Source organism: Homarus americanus, unplaced genomic scaffold (genome assembly GCF_018991925.1).
Source record: "Homarus americanus isolate GMGI-L3 unplaced genomic scaffold, GMGI_Hamer_2.0 scaffold11407, whole genome shotgun sequence".
Taxonomy (NCBI): Eukaryota; Metazoa; Arthropoda; class Malacostraca; order Decapoda; family Nephropidae; genus Homarus; species Homarus americanus.
Window position 1 is genome coordinate 514,536 of NW_024721983.1, and position 14,812 is coordinate 529,347.

General features: G+C 42.7%; 1 protein-coding gene across 1 annotated transcript; it reads right to left on the bottom strand.

Annotated features, from left to right (window-relative positions):
* Positions 1 to 2,149: 2,149 nt before the first annotated feature.
* On the bottom strand, positions 2,150 to 13,381 carry LOC121861923 (aminopeptidase N-like). Its single transcript, XM_042359874.1, has 18 exons — positions 13,310 to 13,381; positions 12,117 to 12,334; positions 11,529 to 11,843; positions 10,490 to 10,704; positions 10,214 to 10,369; positions 9,836 to 9,966; positions 9,523 to 9,703; positions 9,053 to 9,236; positions 8,549 to 8,702; positions 8,202 to 8,283; positions 7,083 to 7,266; positions 6,591 to 6,912; positions 6,346 to 6,488; positions 5,590 to 5,768; positions 5,089 to 5,259; positions 4,781 to 4,924; positions 4,281 to 4,362; positions 2,150 to 2,988 (listed from the first exon to the last, which is right to left on the bottom strand). Exons 2-18 carry the CDS (start codon positions 12,261 to 12,263, stop codon positions 2,821 to 2,823), a joined length of 2,958 nt encoding a protein of 985 aa, XP_042215808.1. The 5' UTR covers positions 12,264 to 12,334; positions 13,310 to 13,381; the 3' UTR covers positions 2,150 to 2,820.
* Positions 13,382 to 14,812: the final 1,431 nt, after the last annotated feature.

The window sequence follows — 14,812 nt, forward strand, 5'->3', positions numbered from 1 at the left end:
TACATTACATAAATCAGGAGCTGTGTGTGGGGGGGTGTAACTTAAAAAAAACTCATTATTAAACGCATTGAAAGCAAAGAAAAACAAAAATAAGAAGACAGGTTTGCACAATCAGTATCTAGGACTCAAATCACAAATGCTTTCCTCCCGTCGACCGTAAACTTAACGTCAGACGTTACGTCAGTGCTGCTTTGGCCACCATGAAAGGAGGTTACCGCTCCTGGTCCAGAGAACAAGATCAAAGCCTCGACGCAGATGGAAGGCGGCAACATTAATATTCATGTCTCAGGGGAATATTCTGTTTCTCTCCACATATTGTCTGAGGGAATTAATGTCTCCAGTATCAAGTTTAGTACTATTTTAAGATAGTTTGCGTTTCCTGAAGAGCGAATGGATGATCGCCTTGAGAATTAGACACTGGGTGAGGCTCTACTTCACTTAACAAAGCCAATAGTTCCGACTCATTGATCACTTGACCCAAAATACGTCTCATGTTACTCCAGGGAGTTGGTCATAGTATTAGAAGGGTTAAGTCACCACACTCAAGGGATCGGGATACCCTAATGAGTTAACTGACTGTACTTAAGGGGTTTTGACAGCCTACACTCAAGGGTTTAAAGCGAAAGATCGGCTGAATAGTTTATCTAAATCCACGCAAGACAAATATTTAAATCTATGAGAACAAGCATAGAAATTTCTGATACCGCCCCTCCGTTCCTCCATACTCTTTGAGGATGAAAAAAAAATCATATATTCGATAAATTTTTACAGATATGCCATAAACTTCAGCAGGGTAGAGTGCGTGACCAAGAGTGAGTGAGTGAGTTTGATATAAGGTGCGTTTAGAATTTCCAACATTAAATATATAAGCGCCTTAGTGTAATGGATTTGTAATTAATGTTTTCTTAAATCTAATATTAAATCTTTAAGATGGAACATTTAATTCGTGATAAATATTTATTTTTTTAATCCAAGATGTCGGATTAAAGTCATTGATATTACGATATATTAAATCAGTCCTATAATGGTCAAGTTCATCCTTAAATCAAGCAAAATGAACATAAATTAATAAGAGATTTCGAGTAATGTTCAGTATTAATGGTGACGGTGGGAACGCAAGAACCGTGAAATTAGTTTGGGCGGGAGACTGTGGCTGAGTTAATCTTATTGGTCAGAGGTTCTCCAGATTCTCAAGAGTTCGTACTACCAATTGTTCTCGTAAATGAATATAAGAAGGGGCTAAAAAGTGTTTGACTGCAGCTAAAACAACAAGAATAACGAAAATAATTAGCTACAAAAAGGACAGAGATTCTACTTTATCCAGATTGTCACTTAACACCAGATATGAGATAAAATTTAACATAGGGAAATTCTTGGAAGTGATAATGTACCTTGATTATGTCTTGTGTTAGTGAACAAACATAGTTAAGATAATCTCAGTATATGATTAGGATATTTGTGAACATTAATTTGTGTTTTATCTTAAGTCAGTTTGTTACATTAATTCTTAAAGCTTCACTTACAATACATATTACAGACCTTTCGTGAACCTGGAAGGAACACTGAAGCTGCCTGGTTGTGTCTAGATTACCTGCGGCTTATTAGCCATCCAGGAGTTCATTATAAACCTATATCTGTGCTATGACCTTACGACACAACAGTATAAACAACACATCCATGCTATGACCTCACAACACCAAAGTATCCTCTGTGTGGTCTAACCTTACAACATATTATGGAAGCGCATGAATACCTGAAACGTGACACAAGAAATTTAGGATGTGTGTTCCTGCAGTGAACCTATATGATGATTTTACTGAATATATCTATCTTTTTATACATTTAAAATGAAAGTCATTAACAGAACACAGCTTAAGGTTGAAGAAGCCACAAATTCAGAAAATTGTGAGGGCAAACTTTTTTGGAGTTAGGGTTGTGAGCTATTGGTACAATCTGCCAGAGAGTGTTGTGCCAGCCTTGACTGTGAGCTCTTTCATGACCAGACTTGACCAACACTGGAGCAGGTACAGATACATTCAGGAGCCAGTACATGGTCCAATACTTGCTAACAGTGAAACAAAAACGTGACCTACTGCCCAAACCGCTAACAGGTCGATCGGTGGCGAAGAGGATAAAGTAAATAAATAGCTTTAAAAATCCTGTATTTTGCATAATACTGGCTGAATAAATATAATTCTGACTGCAGAATATAACACTAGCAGTCTTATTATAATAATTGATGGATAATACAGAATAGTCTTATAACTAACTTCAACATATCTTAACGTCTATAAACAAAGAGTATTTTAGAAAGTTCCAACTACTCCCGCTGAAAGCAAGTTTACCTTAGGCACCCCTGCAAGAGGCCCAGCAATGGTCATTTTCTTTGATCATCAGTAGTGTATGTGTGAGATGTTTCGCGGAAATTCACGAGGGTACAAATTTGTACTTATTGTATTGTTATTGTACTCAAAGGATTGTCATAGAATTCTTGAGTTAAAGCAACATATTAAGAGTGTTAAATAAGAGTACTTAGTAGGCAGTAGGTTGTCATTGTACTTAGTGTACTTAGGAAGAGTGTAGGCAAGACGTTTCAGTCAAACAGGTATTTCATATTTTTCTATTTGTATAATTCTGCTAGACTTTATTTTAGTCGTGTTTTTAGACTATTTTATCCTAATTACCTAAGTCAGTGAGTTTTTTTTAATAGCGATGTATCTTGAAGAGTATACACTATGTGTCATAATCCTTGATATGTTAAGGTTGCACGTCTGTTGCAGCACTTGTTGGCTCAAACGGCAAAAGGTGATGGCTTCAACCTTAGAGTGTCTGCAGCCTGGTTGAGAAGCCTCGTTCATGCAGCCACTGGGAGATGACGTGGTAGTTGGTGTCCATCCAGACCACGTTGTTGGCAGTCTGCTGAATGGCCTTCCTGGACGCTTCCACTACACTCGGCTGGTCCTGATGCTCCTCCAGGAACACCTCCAGCTGCAGGCACGTGGTTAATAGACGCTGATATATAGGTGTGGCAGGGTAAGTTTATTTAGCACTAGTTTATTTCCATATACAATGTAATGCTGTAATTCTGACTGTTTTACGGTATGGACACTTAGGGACATAAAGACACAGAGATGCAGAGATGACTCAAGGGTAAGTATTCCGGATTGACCATTCACGGAAATTACTTAAAAAAAATGTATACTGTTTATCACTTTTTCACGAATATGACCTTCATTTCCAGCGGAGACATGACCCCCTCCCCCGTCAATTACCAACATTGTGGGGTAAAACACGCAAAAACGACTCTCAAATATGTCAATACATGTCTAACTTAAATTAACCAGAGAAACCAGAAGGACCTGACTTAACCCCTATTCAGCCCATCCCTGGACTCCCCGGTGTGTAAACCTAACCTAATCTAATTACTATGATCTTTATGGTGATCCTGGAACCTGTATCGAACAAAATATAAGCGGTAGTGTCTTTTACTGCAACACCATGCGTGGCGACCTTGACGATACAGTCAGTCTGAATTACACCTTGGACACTTTACTGAACCAAGGAGAACACCACGAGACCTGAAGATGTCGACAGCTGCGGCTTCTTTCTTAAATACTCGTTGAATTACGCGCCAGTCTTCCAACGAGCAATCATTACAGATAGAAGTCATCTTCCCACTAATTCAAATTCATGTGACATCGAGACTTCCGCTGATTGGCTGAATTAGATTGTACTTTAAATGCTCGCCTCGCAAGCGAGCAGACCCAGGTTCGATCCCCGGGCAGGGTGAAACTATGGGCAAGTTTCTTTGCACCATTTGCCTCTGTCTACCCAGCAGTAATTAGGAACCTGGATGTTAATCGACTTGCCGATCGTGTTCCGGGGTAATGGTTAAGTCAGTGCAGAAGTCGAGTTGTCCGGTCTTCTCGGATTATTCCTTGACACTGGGTTATGCAGCCCGTTAACTCAGGGTGTGGTTGTTGTGTTGGCGACAGCTTCTACACTTAAAAAAATTCACGCCTTGGTGGCCCTACGGCCGACCATCCTCGTTACACGAGGGGGAAACCATAAAAAAAAATAAAATAAAATATAGAGAAATGTGAAAATAACGCAAACTATAATTTTCTGTCGGAAACGCTATCGAATAAAATATGCTTAGTTTTTTATGCTCGATCTCCCTATATAAGACTCAATATAAATCTCTGTGAATGGTCACTACTGAATATTAACCGACTCGAGTAAGACCTCAGCAGGAGATGCACAGGAGGGTGGGTCCTTACCTCGGCCAGCTGGTACTGGGTGTTGAAAGGTTTACTGGCAGTTCTCACGATGACGTCGACTAAGGAGTCTTCCGTGCCGAACCTTGCAAGAATTACATTATTATGGTGGGAAGTTATTGGTGACAAGAATATAAAAGTATGACAGTTTAACCCTTTTATTCTCTCCATCATTCTTTTAAGTGTTAAACAACCATCTTCATGTAATTTCATTACCTTCATTAAAGGGTTAAACCATCATACTGTTGTCTTCAAAGGGCTAAGGACTTTAATTACTGTTAAAATGGCGTGAAAATGGGGGAAATATCTCAATTTTTCAAAACATTTTTGCACAAGCGAAAACTCGGGTGGCAGAAGTTATGGCCAAATAGAAAACGAAGGACTAAATTGTTTCAAGGCCTTTCCCGCCACAGTACAAGATGACCAGAAACAAAAGCAGACACACTTCCCCCATTCGTAGTCATTCATTTACATATAGAGGCAGGAAGCGACACGAGACTCACATGGCAGTAACGTTCTCCCAGTTCTGCAGAATGAACTCCCAGGCCAAGGGCGGCCCCTCCACCTGTGCTGCCACCGAACTAAACACCTGGAAAGTGTCATGGTTCCTGATGTTCACGCCGGGGGTGAAGGCCATATCCAAGTACCTGAAGGAGGGTCAGGAGATTGGTTGTAATAGGGTGGCTACTGGAGGGTGAGGTGTCGAAGTAGGCAACTGACACATACATGAAAAAACACACACAAGCATATATACGCACACCATAACCTAACCTCTCACCCCAACACCCAGGTAACCCACATCAACACTTACCTGTTTTTCATCCAGGATTCCTTGGTGCAGGCGAGGCCCTTCAGGAGTTGGTCCTTTTGGTGGTCGTCGTCACTAGTGAGGTACTGTGTCCACCCGAACTGCCACTCCTCCTCCCCTCCGTGGGCTATAGCTGTGCAGTACACAACCTCCAGCATACCTTCAGGAGCCAGGCTGCCACAGATTCCACGACAAGTAAGAGAAATGAAGGAATGAAAGTTAGGATTTGTTTTTGAGAAGTTTGCATTAGATCCTAGAGAACAACATATCAAGCATGTCCGCTTGTCCGTAATCTTAAAGTACACGTCTGTCGTCCTTCACCCTAACTATAAGTCATTTGTAGCGGTTAGTCGAATACACAGCACTAACTAGTACATAAGAGTTAGTAGCGGAGTATTTCCGGTTAATACACCCATTGTGGTAGGTGAGGACAATACCTCTTTACCAAACCTGATTGATGGATGAAAACTGTTGTTTAATCTACATGAGTTAGCTGGTCCTCACCTGGTGGCGTTGGGTTTTTCCATAAACTGCCTGTAAAGTGTCTGGGAGTCCTGAACACAGCGTGGGTGGCCGAAGTAACAGGCCCACTTCACCACCTCGTAGCACCACGGGCTGTTGGGAACCTTACCCGCTGCACTGAGCTTCTCGTACACCGGCGTTATCACAGACAACCAGTACTTCTGTAGACGTTAGCATCATCGTTGTTAGTGGAGTCCCTCGTTGTCACTTATAGTGTATTAAAGTCTGTTTTGTTTTTCACCAGAAAGCAGCTTTTAAAAATTAGGAGATATTCTTTCTAACATGTCAGTGTCTCGATACAACTAAGTTGCCTAAAAATATATGGTAAATCTGTCTAGTTGGGCTGTTGACAGTGTGTGAACCTCATGTGAGACGAGTGTCACCGCCACGAGGCTGTCTACCTCTTCCTCTATTACTCGACTGTATGGAACTTTCCTGCTTCTCCGCGCAAATCTCAATGATCTCACACGTGCTACTTACATCTAAGTAACCTTCATTAGAGGAACTTTATTGTTAACACACTACGTAACTATTAGCTTGAGTATTCCTTGGAATTCTTGCGTACAACATCAATTGTTAACTAGTGGTTCTACATCCTGACACTTAACTGTATAAAAACTGTAGGTGCTTTGATTTCACAGTTTTGATGAGTGTGTGTGTGTGTGTGTGTGTGTGTGTGTGTGTGTGTGTGCGCGTTCGTGCATCTGTATGTACGTACACTATTTAGGTCAGCCTCACCTTGAAGCCGCCATAAGCAGCAGTGTTGGCCAGCATAGTGTTGAGGTGGTCGAGGCTGGTTAGCACTACGTCCCACACCTTCGCGTCTTTCTCCTTCGTCAGATACTTTGTCACATTCAGCGCCGTCTCGTAAGACAACTTCCCTGAAAGTATCACGAGAATTAGACAACGAAAAAAAAAGAGCCAAAAACTGGTCACAGGTCTCGGTTAGCCATACACTCGATGAAAGTTTAGTGCAGACCCACCTGCTCCAGCGAGGTTCATGGCATCGTCGATGATCTGAGCTCTGTTGATGGTGTTGATGACTCGGTGGTCGGTGAGGAGCTGCTGGATCAACAGGTTCCAGTTGTCTTGGTCGTAGTTGACTCTGTAGTAACCCGTCTCCTGCAGGTTGAAGATGACCCACTGGTCCTTGGTGGGCAGGGACGGGATGGTGATGTGTGTCTCAGAGTCCTTCATCCACACCTTGGCCCGGGTCTCGTTGAAATTGGGGTCGTCGCCCACTGTGTACGTCAGCGGCACCCACCACTTGTTAGAAGCTTCACTTTGAGATAATCGGAAGCTCTCCTGAATAAAAAAAAATGTTAATGACCAGATGAGCTAATTGTTATATTGTATCACTTAATTTTGAATGTGTTGATGTTGACATTTTTTGAAACGAGTTTTCTTTAAATTTGGTTACTGCCATGTGACAGTGTATGCTGAGTATTTGCTGCTATATTCTGACATTATCTCACCTGAGAGACAGTGGCCGAGGTACCGTCTGGGCTCCTCTCCACCTTGATGACGGGGTAGCCCATCTGCAGCGTCCAGGTGTCCATGATGGTCTTAACAGTGAGGTCTTGAGGCAGCGTGTCGTCCTGGTGGGCCGCCGTCGTCAGGTGCCGCCATAGGTCGTCCTGCTCTGCGGTATCGTACTTACTGCCAACCAAAACAACAACTCTAACCACGTGTGTCTCACGCCCGTATTATTAAACATCTTCCCTTAAAGAGGGTCGTCGTGTTTCAACCCGAGATTTAAACTAAATGAATCCTGAGGGACACCGCAGTACTGTACTTAACGGGGCGGTGTGGCCATATATCCTGATTTTCTCATCCCCTGGCACACTATATTTCAGCTAGCCACTTGAACTTCTCATGTAATCATTATTTTTATGATATTCCTATTCTTCTTCTTCTTCTTACTATTATTAACACTCTTCTTCTTCCTCTCTTTATTATTATTTATACTCTTATGACTTTGCTGCCAGTATCACTGTAAAAGCGATTACGTAATCATAGGCATGACTAGATTATACAACAGTTTCAAACAACATATAGGTACTTATCTCTCCGGTTGCCTCGCTGAACTTTAGACTTTAGGGAATTTAAATTTAAGCCTTCTAATGGCTCTCAGGTATTGCCCTTCCTCCTGTTGCACCTTATATATTTGCTGCATGCACAATAAAATCCTCTTTTTTCATCCTTTGGAAATCGATGAAATCACGAACTTTTATCATGTACAGAGGGTAGTCTGTAATTTGATATGCATCCAGATACGGAGCATTTATCAGGCATTGTCACAGACATTCGCACCATGACGGCCAGCTGGTAACAGAGGTCCCACCCAGGACCACCGCCCGGGTTGCCGGCCAGATGACGTCATGCGCGGTGAAGGACGAATTTTCAACTCGAAGTGGGTTGACTTGGCACAATTATACTTTGGATTTCACCTTCAAAACCCACACCTACAGTACAGTTCTTGTTGGTTGAAATTGCCTACGTAGACTTAGAAAAGTTAGAATAGACACAGATAGACAGACACACACACACACACACACACGTATGTATAGGGATGACCATCTACAATATCTTACTGTCTCTGGATGAAGTTTGTGAGGCCTGTTCTGAAGGTCTTTTCTGAGAGGCAGTGACGCAACATCCGGACAACAGAGGAACCTGAGAGAGAGCGACAGAGAGAGTAAACATGACCTCATAACAACGTGTTGAAGAATAAGAAGAGGGTCTTAAGTGTAATCTCTATATGTTTTAAGCTTTGAAGGTTTATTAGCCATAACAAGTTAAACCACCATCATTAACAGGTTAGGTTAGATTACATTACATTAGGTTAGATGATGTTTGGTTTGGTTAGGTTATGTTAGGTTTGGTTAGGTTACATTCTTAATCTTCAGGTGACCTCAATTAGGATACCACCAACACTCGCCTTTCTGGAAGACGAGATTGAGGAGGAAGTCCACTATGTCCTCAGAGTTTAAGGCGGGCATGTAGAGCGGGAAGGAGGAGGAGAGACTGTCCTTATGTAGAGCTTTTTGGAGGTCCTTGACCTGATCGTTATTTAGACTCCATGATGACTCCACCTGTAAGATGAAGAGGAGGAGATAAGGGGTAAGAAATGAAGGAATGAGAAGCAAAGAAGGAAGAGAAGAAGGTGTTGAAAGGATGATAAACGAAGAAGGAAGATATGGAGTACAAAGCGAGACTAATGTGGAGAGGCGAGTCACGTGGAAACTGTATCGACGTGTAGATTAACATTTAAAATTTTCCAGTTTTGAGCGTTGATACATACAGAAGGGGCGGGGAATATGAACCATAAACAAAACAAATATTAGGCATCCAATTAGTCTAAATCACAACCTGCTTCCCCACTACCTCAGTCAGGCTAAGTATTATCACCGTGTATCTCAGAGCACCACAGAACAGGACTTACACTGGAGACAGCCACGTTGTCCAGGTAGGAGGCGAGGCCCTCATAGAGCCATATGTGTGACCATGTCTTCGGCGTGACCAGGTTGCCCAGCCATTGGTGAGATACCTCGTGGGCCAGCACCTCCGCCACATGCTGTTTGTGGGACGACGTTGAGGATGACGCGTCGTACATCCCCGCTGCCTCCCTATGGACACCCGAAAGTTATAGGGCATTAAATTTCGGAGAAAACATGTGATATGTACAGTACATCCACAAAAAAATTATTCGGCACCTGTGTCATATTCTATCACGCCGTAAGGGTGCCGAATAATTTTTAGTGGGTGTACATGTATGTATCGTGCATGTATACGTGTGTGTGTGTGTGTGTGTGTGTGTGTGTGTGTGTATCCTGTGAACATCTGGGAGTTATAGGACATTTAATTGTAGTGGACATCTTTAAGAAATCTAGAACCGGTATCAACAATACTTACTGGTAGATGACAATTAGCCCTGGACTGGAGATCGCCTGAGTTTCATTCCCGGGGACGATGACCACATCCAGCTTGGTGAGTGGGTAAGACACGTTGAAATACTGCTCGAAGAAGGTGAGGAAACGCGGGGTGAACTCTTGCAGGAAGGTAGTGTGCTGGAGAACGCCTTGCCTCGCCCACACTGCGACGACAAGGATCAGACAGGAAAAGTCAGACACTCATCTGATAATTTATTTTACTATTATGCCATAGACCACTACAACAAGTAATATAAACAGAACTCTAATAATGTTAATTTATTGTACTTTCTCACCTGTGATTGGTAGGCCACTTAATGAGGTGTTCCGGGCGGGGGCGAGGGAGGAGACGGCGAAGGCGAGGGAGTGAGTGGGTATGTGAGGAGTCGTCAGGAAGCTGTCCACCACCCACCCCTCCTGACCCTCCCTGTGTGGTGAGAAGAACGTTAATTTCTGCACGTTAATAATTAAAACAAAACTTAATAATCTTATCTCCACATTAAAATTTAAGAGAGCTTTAATAAAATCCATGAAAGCTCAGTAACTTTCACTAGGTTAATGACGATCTCTCAACACTAAAACCTAACAAAGCTTTAATAAGACATAACAAAGCTCTAGAAAACCTATCAAAGCTTAATCTCTCTCTCTCTCTCAGAACATAACCAACAGCTCACAAGGGAGAAGTGTCCACCAGGGGCATGAGGGAGACGCTAGTCATGTTGTTCTCTCTGGCAAGCTGGATGTCAAAGGTCGCCTTCAGATGAGGTTCGTCGAAGCAGGGGAAGGCTCGTCTGGCGTACGAGGGCGGGAACTTAGTGATCGCCAGACTCCTAGAGAAAAAGGTAAATTTAAGAACACACTTTTATAAGGCTATCTTTGATCACCACGCAAGTTCACCACAACAAAAGTTCACCACAACAAAAGTATCACCATCATCATCACCAACTCACCTCTCACCACCATCTTCGTCCTTGTACTTGACACTATAGAAGCCTTTGTCCGTGTTCTTGAGATTAGAATAGAAGTTCATGGAATAGCGATACCTTCTGCCAGGGTTCAGTGGCTTCGTCAGGTGAGCAGTGAAGGTGTGGACGCCGCTATGACCTGTGAAGTGGGTAATGGTGGGGGCTGAGTGTCCGTCCTCCACTTCCCCCACCGCCACCAGCTGCCAGGAAGAAGGGCTTTAATCAGTGTGGGTGATGGTAAGGAGGTTGTGGAGGTAGCTGTGAAAAATGGAGGAAGTTATTGATAGAAAATGGGCTGAGCATTTGCTACCGCCACAATAGGATAAACTAGAGAGAGAGAGAGAGAGAGAGAGAGAGAGAGAGAGAGAGAGAGAGAGAGAGAGAGATTGTTTACAACGAACTTTGCTGAGGTGTTAAATGAGAAACAGATGGCTCCTTGTGGCTGGCTAGCCCGCTCCCTCTGTGGGGTTCAGAAGACAGTCTCTAGCCGTCCAGGTGGCTAACCAGTCCTACCCTAGATCCGCAACACGTAAGTGCTCTATGGTTTAACACCCCACTCTACACTAATGGATACCCTATGTAGTTGTTAATAATGTATCGGGGAGCTTCCCTGTGAAACTTACAAGTGATTTAACCAACTCATTTGCACTTTTGTATTCAACAGGTTTTGACCGAATAAAGAAAAATCGCGTTCAACGTTACGGGTCTCATTATTCCACAATCGCCCGACGAGCGGCTACATTTATTTCTCAATCACAGTCATTCTTTTGCTTAAGAGCTAAGTGAAGCATGTAGGATTATTGGTCGTTGTGGCTACTAAACTCTTATGCCAAGGTTAGGTTAGGTCAGGTCAGGTTAGTTTAGGTTAGGTCTGATTAGGTTAGCATTTGGGTAGGCTAGTGTTCGGGTAGGTTAACGTTTGGTTAGATTAACGTTTGGTTGTTTAATTATTAGAAGAAATAAACTGGGATGCCTGATGTTCACGTGACCTGATATTCCTAACACTATCCTCCGCCTACTGTACCTTGACAGAGTTAACGATGACCCGGAGATCAGCCAGGTGGAGGGTGATGTTGGTGGTGGACTCTAGAGCCTCCACCTCCACTTCCACAAAACCATGGACGCTGAAGTTGCCGTTGAGGAAGGGCTGTAATCTGACGAGGTAGTGGAGAGGCCTGACGGAGCGCGGGAGAGGAGTGTCTGGGCCTGGTTCCTCCGCGGACATCTCTTGGCTCACCTCGATTGGTGTCGTCGGTACAGGAGTCTTGGGCCCTGTCGTGTGCTGCTGCGTGCTGGTAAGTGTCGTCATAAAGTGCTCTTGGTTATCTTGTCCCTCCAACTGAGTATTGGTAATGATACATAATAAAAATCAGGGATGTGTATGTTGCAGTCGGTGTGAATTTTTTGAGGTATTTTAACCTCAACAAAATTCACACCGACGGAAATGTAAAGATTATTTTAGTGCATATTGTTAAGAATGGTTGACAGGTAAACGAAGGGTAATTTTATCATTCAACTTTTGCAGTATGTTTAATTCAAAATGAAAATTTTATATATCTTTCAATGTTAGAAGTAGAATGAAAAGACACACATACACACACACAACACTGACCGTATTAAGAGGTAACAGAGTGGGGAGTTCATCTCTCAACCTGCGGAAGGCCGAGGTATATAGTGGCCCTGTCACCAGCAGCAGCAGCAGGAGGCAGCAAGACCCTGGAGCCCCACCACCACCACCATCTCTCTTACCAGCCAACATGACGGAGGTGAAGACGCGGTCAGCCCTCTGTCACTGTAGCTGTGGTGTGACCCTGGTACAGTTACCGGACACTGTAGGAACAATACTCGTCCTCAACAACTACCTGCTCTGAGTCACTTGATTTCTGCTCCTCCTTGACCTTATCCAGTAAAGTAATATATATTTCAATACACAGTTCTCTCTTGTAAGTATATAAAAGACAGCTATGAAGGTTATACGTGAAACAGAGAGAGGAAGAGATAGGAGATAATTTAGTCGACTCTTGGCTCTTACTTCAAGGAGTAAATCAATAGCTTCATCAGTATTCATTCTCTCAAGTTTTTGCTTTTCCTAAACCTGACGTCACCACTAATAAACAATTTAACCCAAAACTAAAAATTTAACGAGATTGAAAAAATAATGCATCCATATAAAAAACTTACAAGAAAGTATAAAAACAAACAAAAAGAATCGGTATTTTTACTACACACAGGCAAGTGCTGAAGGTAACTTGTGAAATCTCCGGGAGTGTTGACCCACAACAAAAAGAGCAGACAAACACTGGGCAGACGAGGATGTCATATACCACTACAGTTCGAGGAAGATCTAGATAGCCTCCACCCAGTACTCACAAGTAAGTAAATAAGAAAGACGTAATTGAGGATATTTCACCCCCAAAATAAGAAGATTCATGAATATTTCCTATAATTCAACACCTTACGGATATCTAGGACTTGAAAGTACGCTGATCAGTGTTACCGATCATATTACACTGACCAGCTCCTCTCCTTAATGCTCGTCTGAAGAAACACAATCCTAACGTCATCGAAACTTGGACATTATACCAATAATCAAATAAAATATCGAGACTCTGCTTTATAGGTATCTAAACTAGTTCTGCAATAACAGGTTTTTATTTTCTCTCCCCGCCTCAAGAAAAACTAGATTAACCACTAAACACTATATCAACACAAACACACGGTAAAACTTTAACAAAACTGTTGAAATATCAAAAACCAATCAATGCTAAATGTATGACTGCGTTAAACTACAAAAGTAATACAAACCCTGGAGCACTCTTAGTACGTCAGGCAAGGAGCACCACCTGACACACACTGACCCAACCAACCCCTCAGCCCTCACTCGAGTCACTCACCTCCTCACACCCCGTTGTCAAGTAAACATTTTCACGAACAATATTCCTTCCCTTACACTAATATTACCTCCTTGTAGCAATAGCAATAAGGCAAGACGAAGTGATTTTGTTCAATATATTTTACTAATACCGTAACATTAACCCGATTTGAACGTTTATTTCCAGTTTTGGGGGAAGGATGACGATGTGGAACTTGTTTAATGATCTGCTGGGTGTATCATCATGGCAGAAGGTAATGCAGGAGGCCCGGGGCTACACACACTACTACTCGCGAACCTAATCTTGCACAGGTATAAAGGAAGTTTAAGTTAGTCATCATAGCAACACACTATTCGTAACTGTTATTCACTTCACGAGGCCAGGGTCAAATATCTGCTCCGCGAGGACTCTTCATTAGGATTATTCATTTTTTCTTCTTATGGCCGAATCTGCCCTGCGCTTGTCCAGTCCCTCGCCAAGACGTTAAAATTATTTCCATTTTTAGTTAGTTAACATTTAATTCTGATATAATTACAGCATTTAACAAAACCTAGCTTATTTCACCTGAAGATTAACCGCCCTAGCACTAACACTAACCTAACCAAATACCCCAGTTAGCGTTTAGGGTGGTTAATCTTCAGGTGAAATAAGCTGAGGTGTATAATTCTCAGGTAATCTTAAAGTAATCCCCAGATGTGTATGGCTTTACTTCACCCCTGTATCGTTTCGCCTTCAGGTATAAGTCACCGGTAACTTGTATATGAAGGTACTCGACTGTCGCAACCATCTCCATCAGAGACTCCCTGATGAGGCTTCACCCAGCATACACTACTCCCCGCAATAAGTCACGATCTTAGGTTCCCTCCCTCCCTCCCTAATCAACCCCCTTTCAGTAGTAATGATTTATACCCCTTCGTAGTAGCAATGACCTCCCGTGGTAACAACAGAACCTGGGTGCCTTTAGTGAGGACAGCCTCAGGGACACTACTATAATGTGGAGGTGATGCAGCGAGTCTTGTGAAGGTCACCTTGAAGTGAGCGAGGTTCCTGAGGGAGGTATTCTGGAACTCCCTCTGTTTTACATTGATTTGAATAATATAGGACACAGCTCTATCCTCCAATAGTGTTTTCAAATAGTAATCAGATGGTGGAGTTTTTACGTTAATTATGAAAGAGCGAGAGAAGTATTACTAGACCAAGAAATACGAATGAGAGAAACTGAAATCGCAACAGTGTCATAAAAACGGTAAACACCCCTTGGGTTGGGTAGGTCGTGTTGCCTCTCTAAATTCAGGTAAGGTTATAATAGGTCCGGGCGTCAACCTTTACTGTTACTAAGTTTGTGCTCTGGGGTATAAGTGAGGCAGGGAAGGGGAGAGGGAGGGAAGGGTAAAGGGAGGAAAGGGGTTGAGAGAAGAAGGAAGGGGAGAGGGAA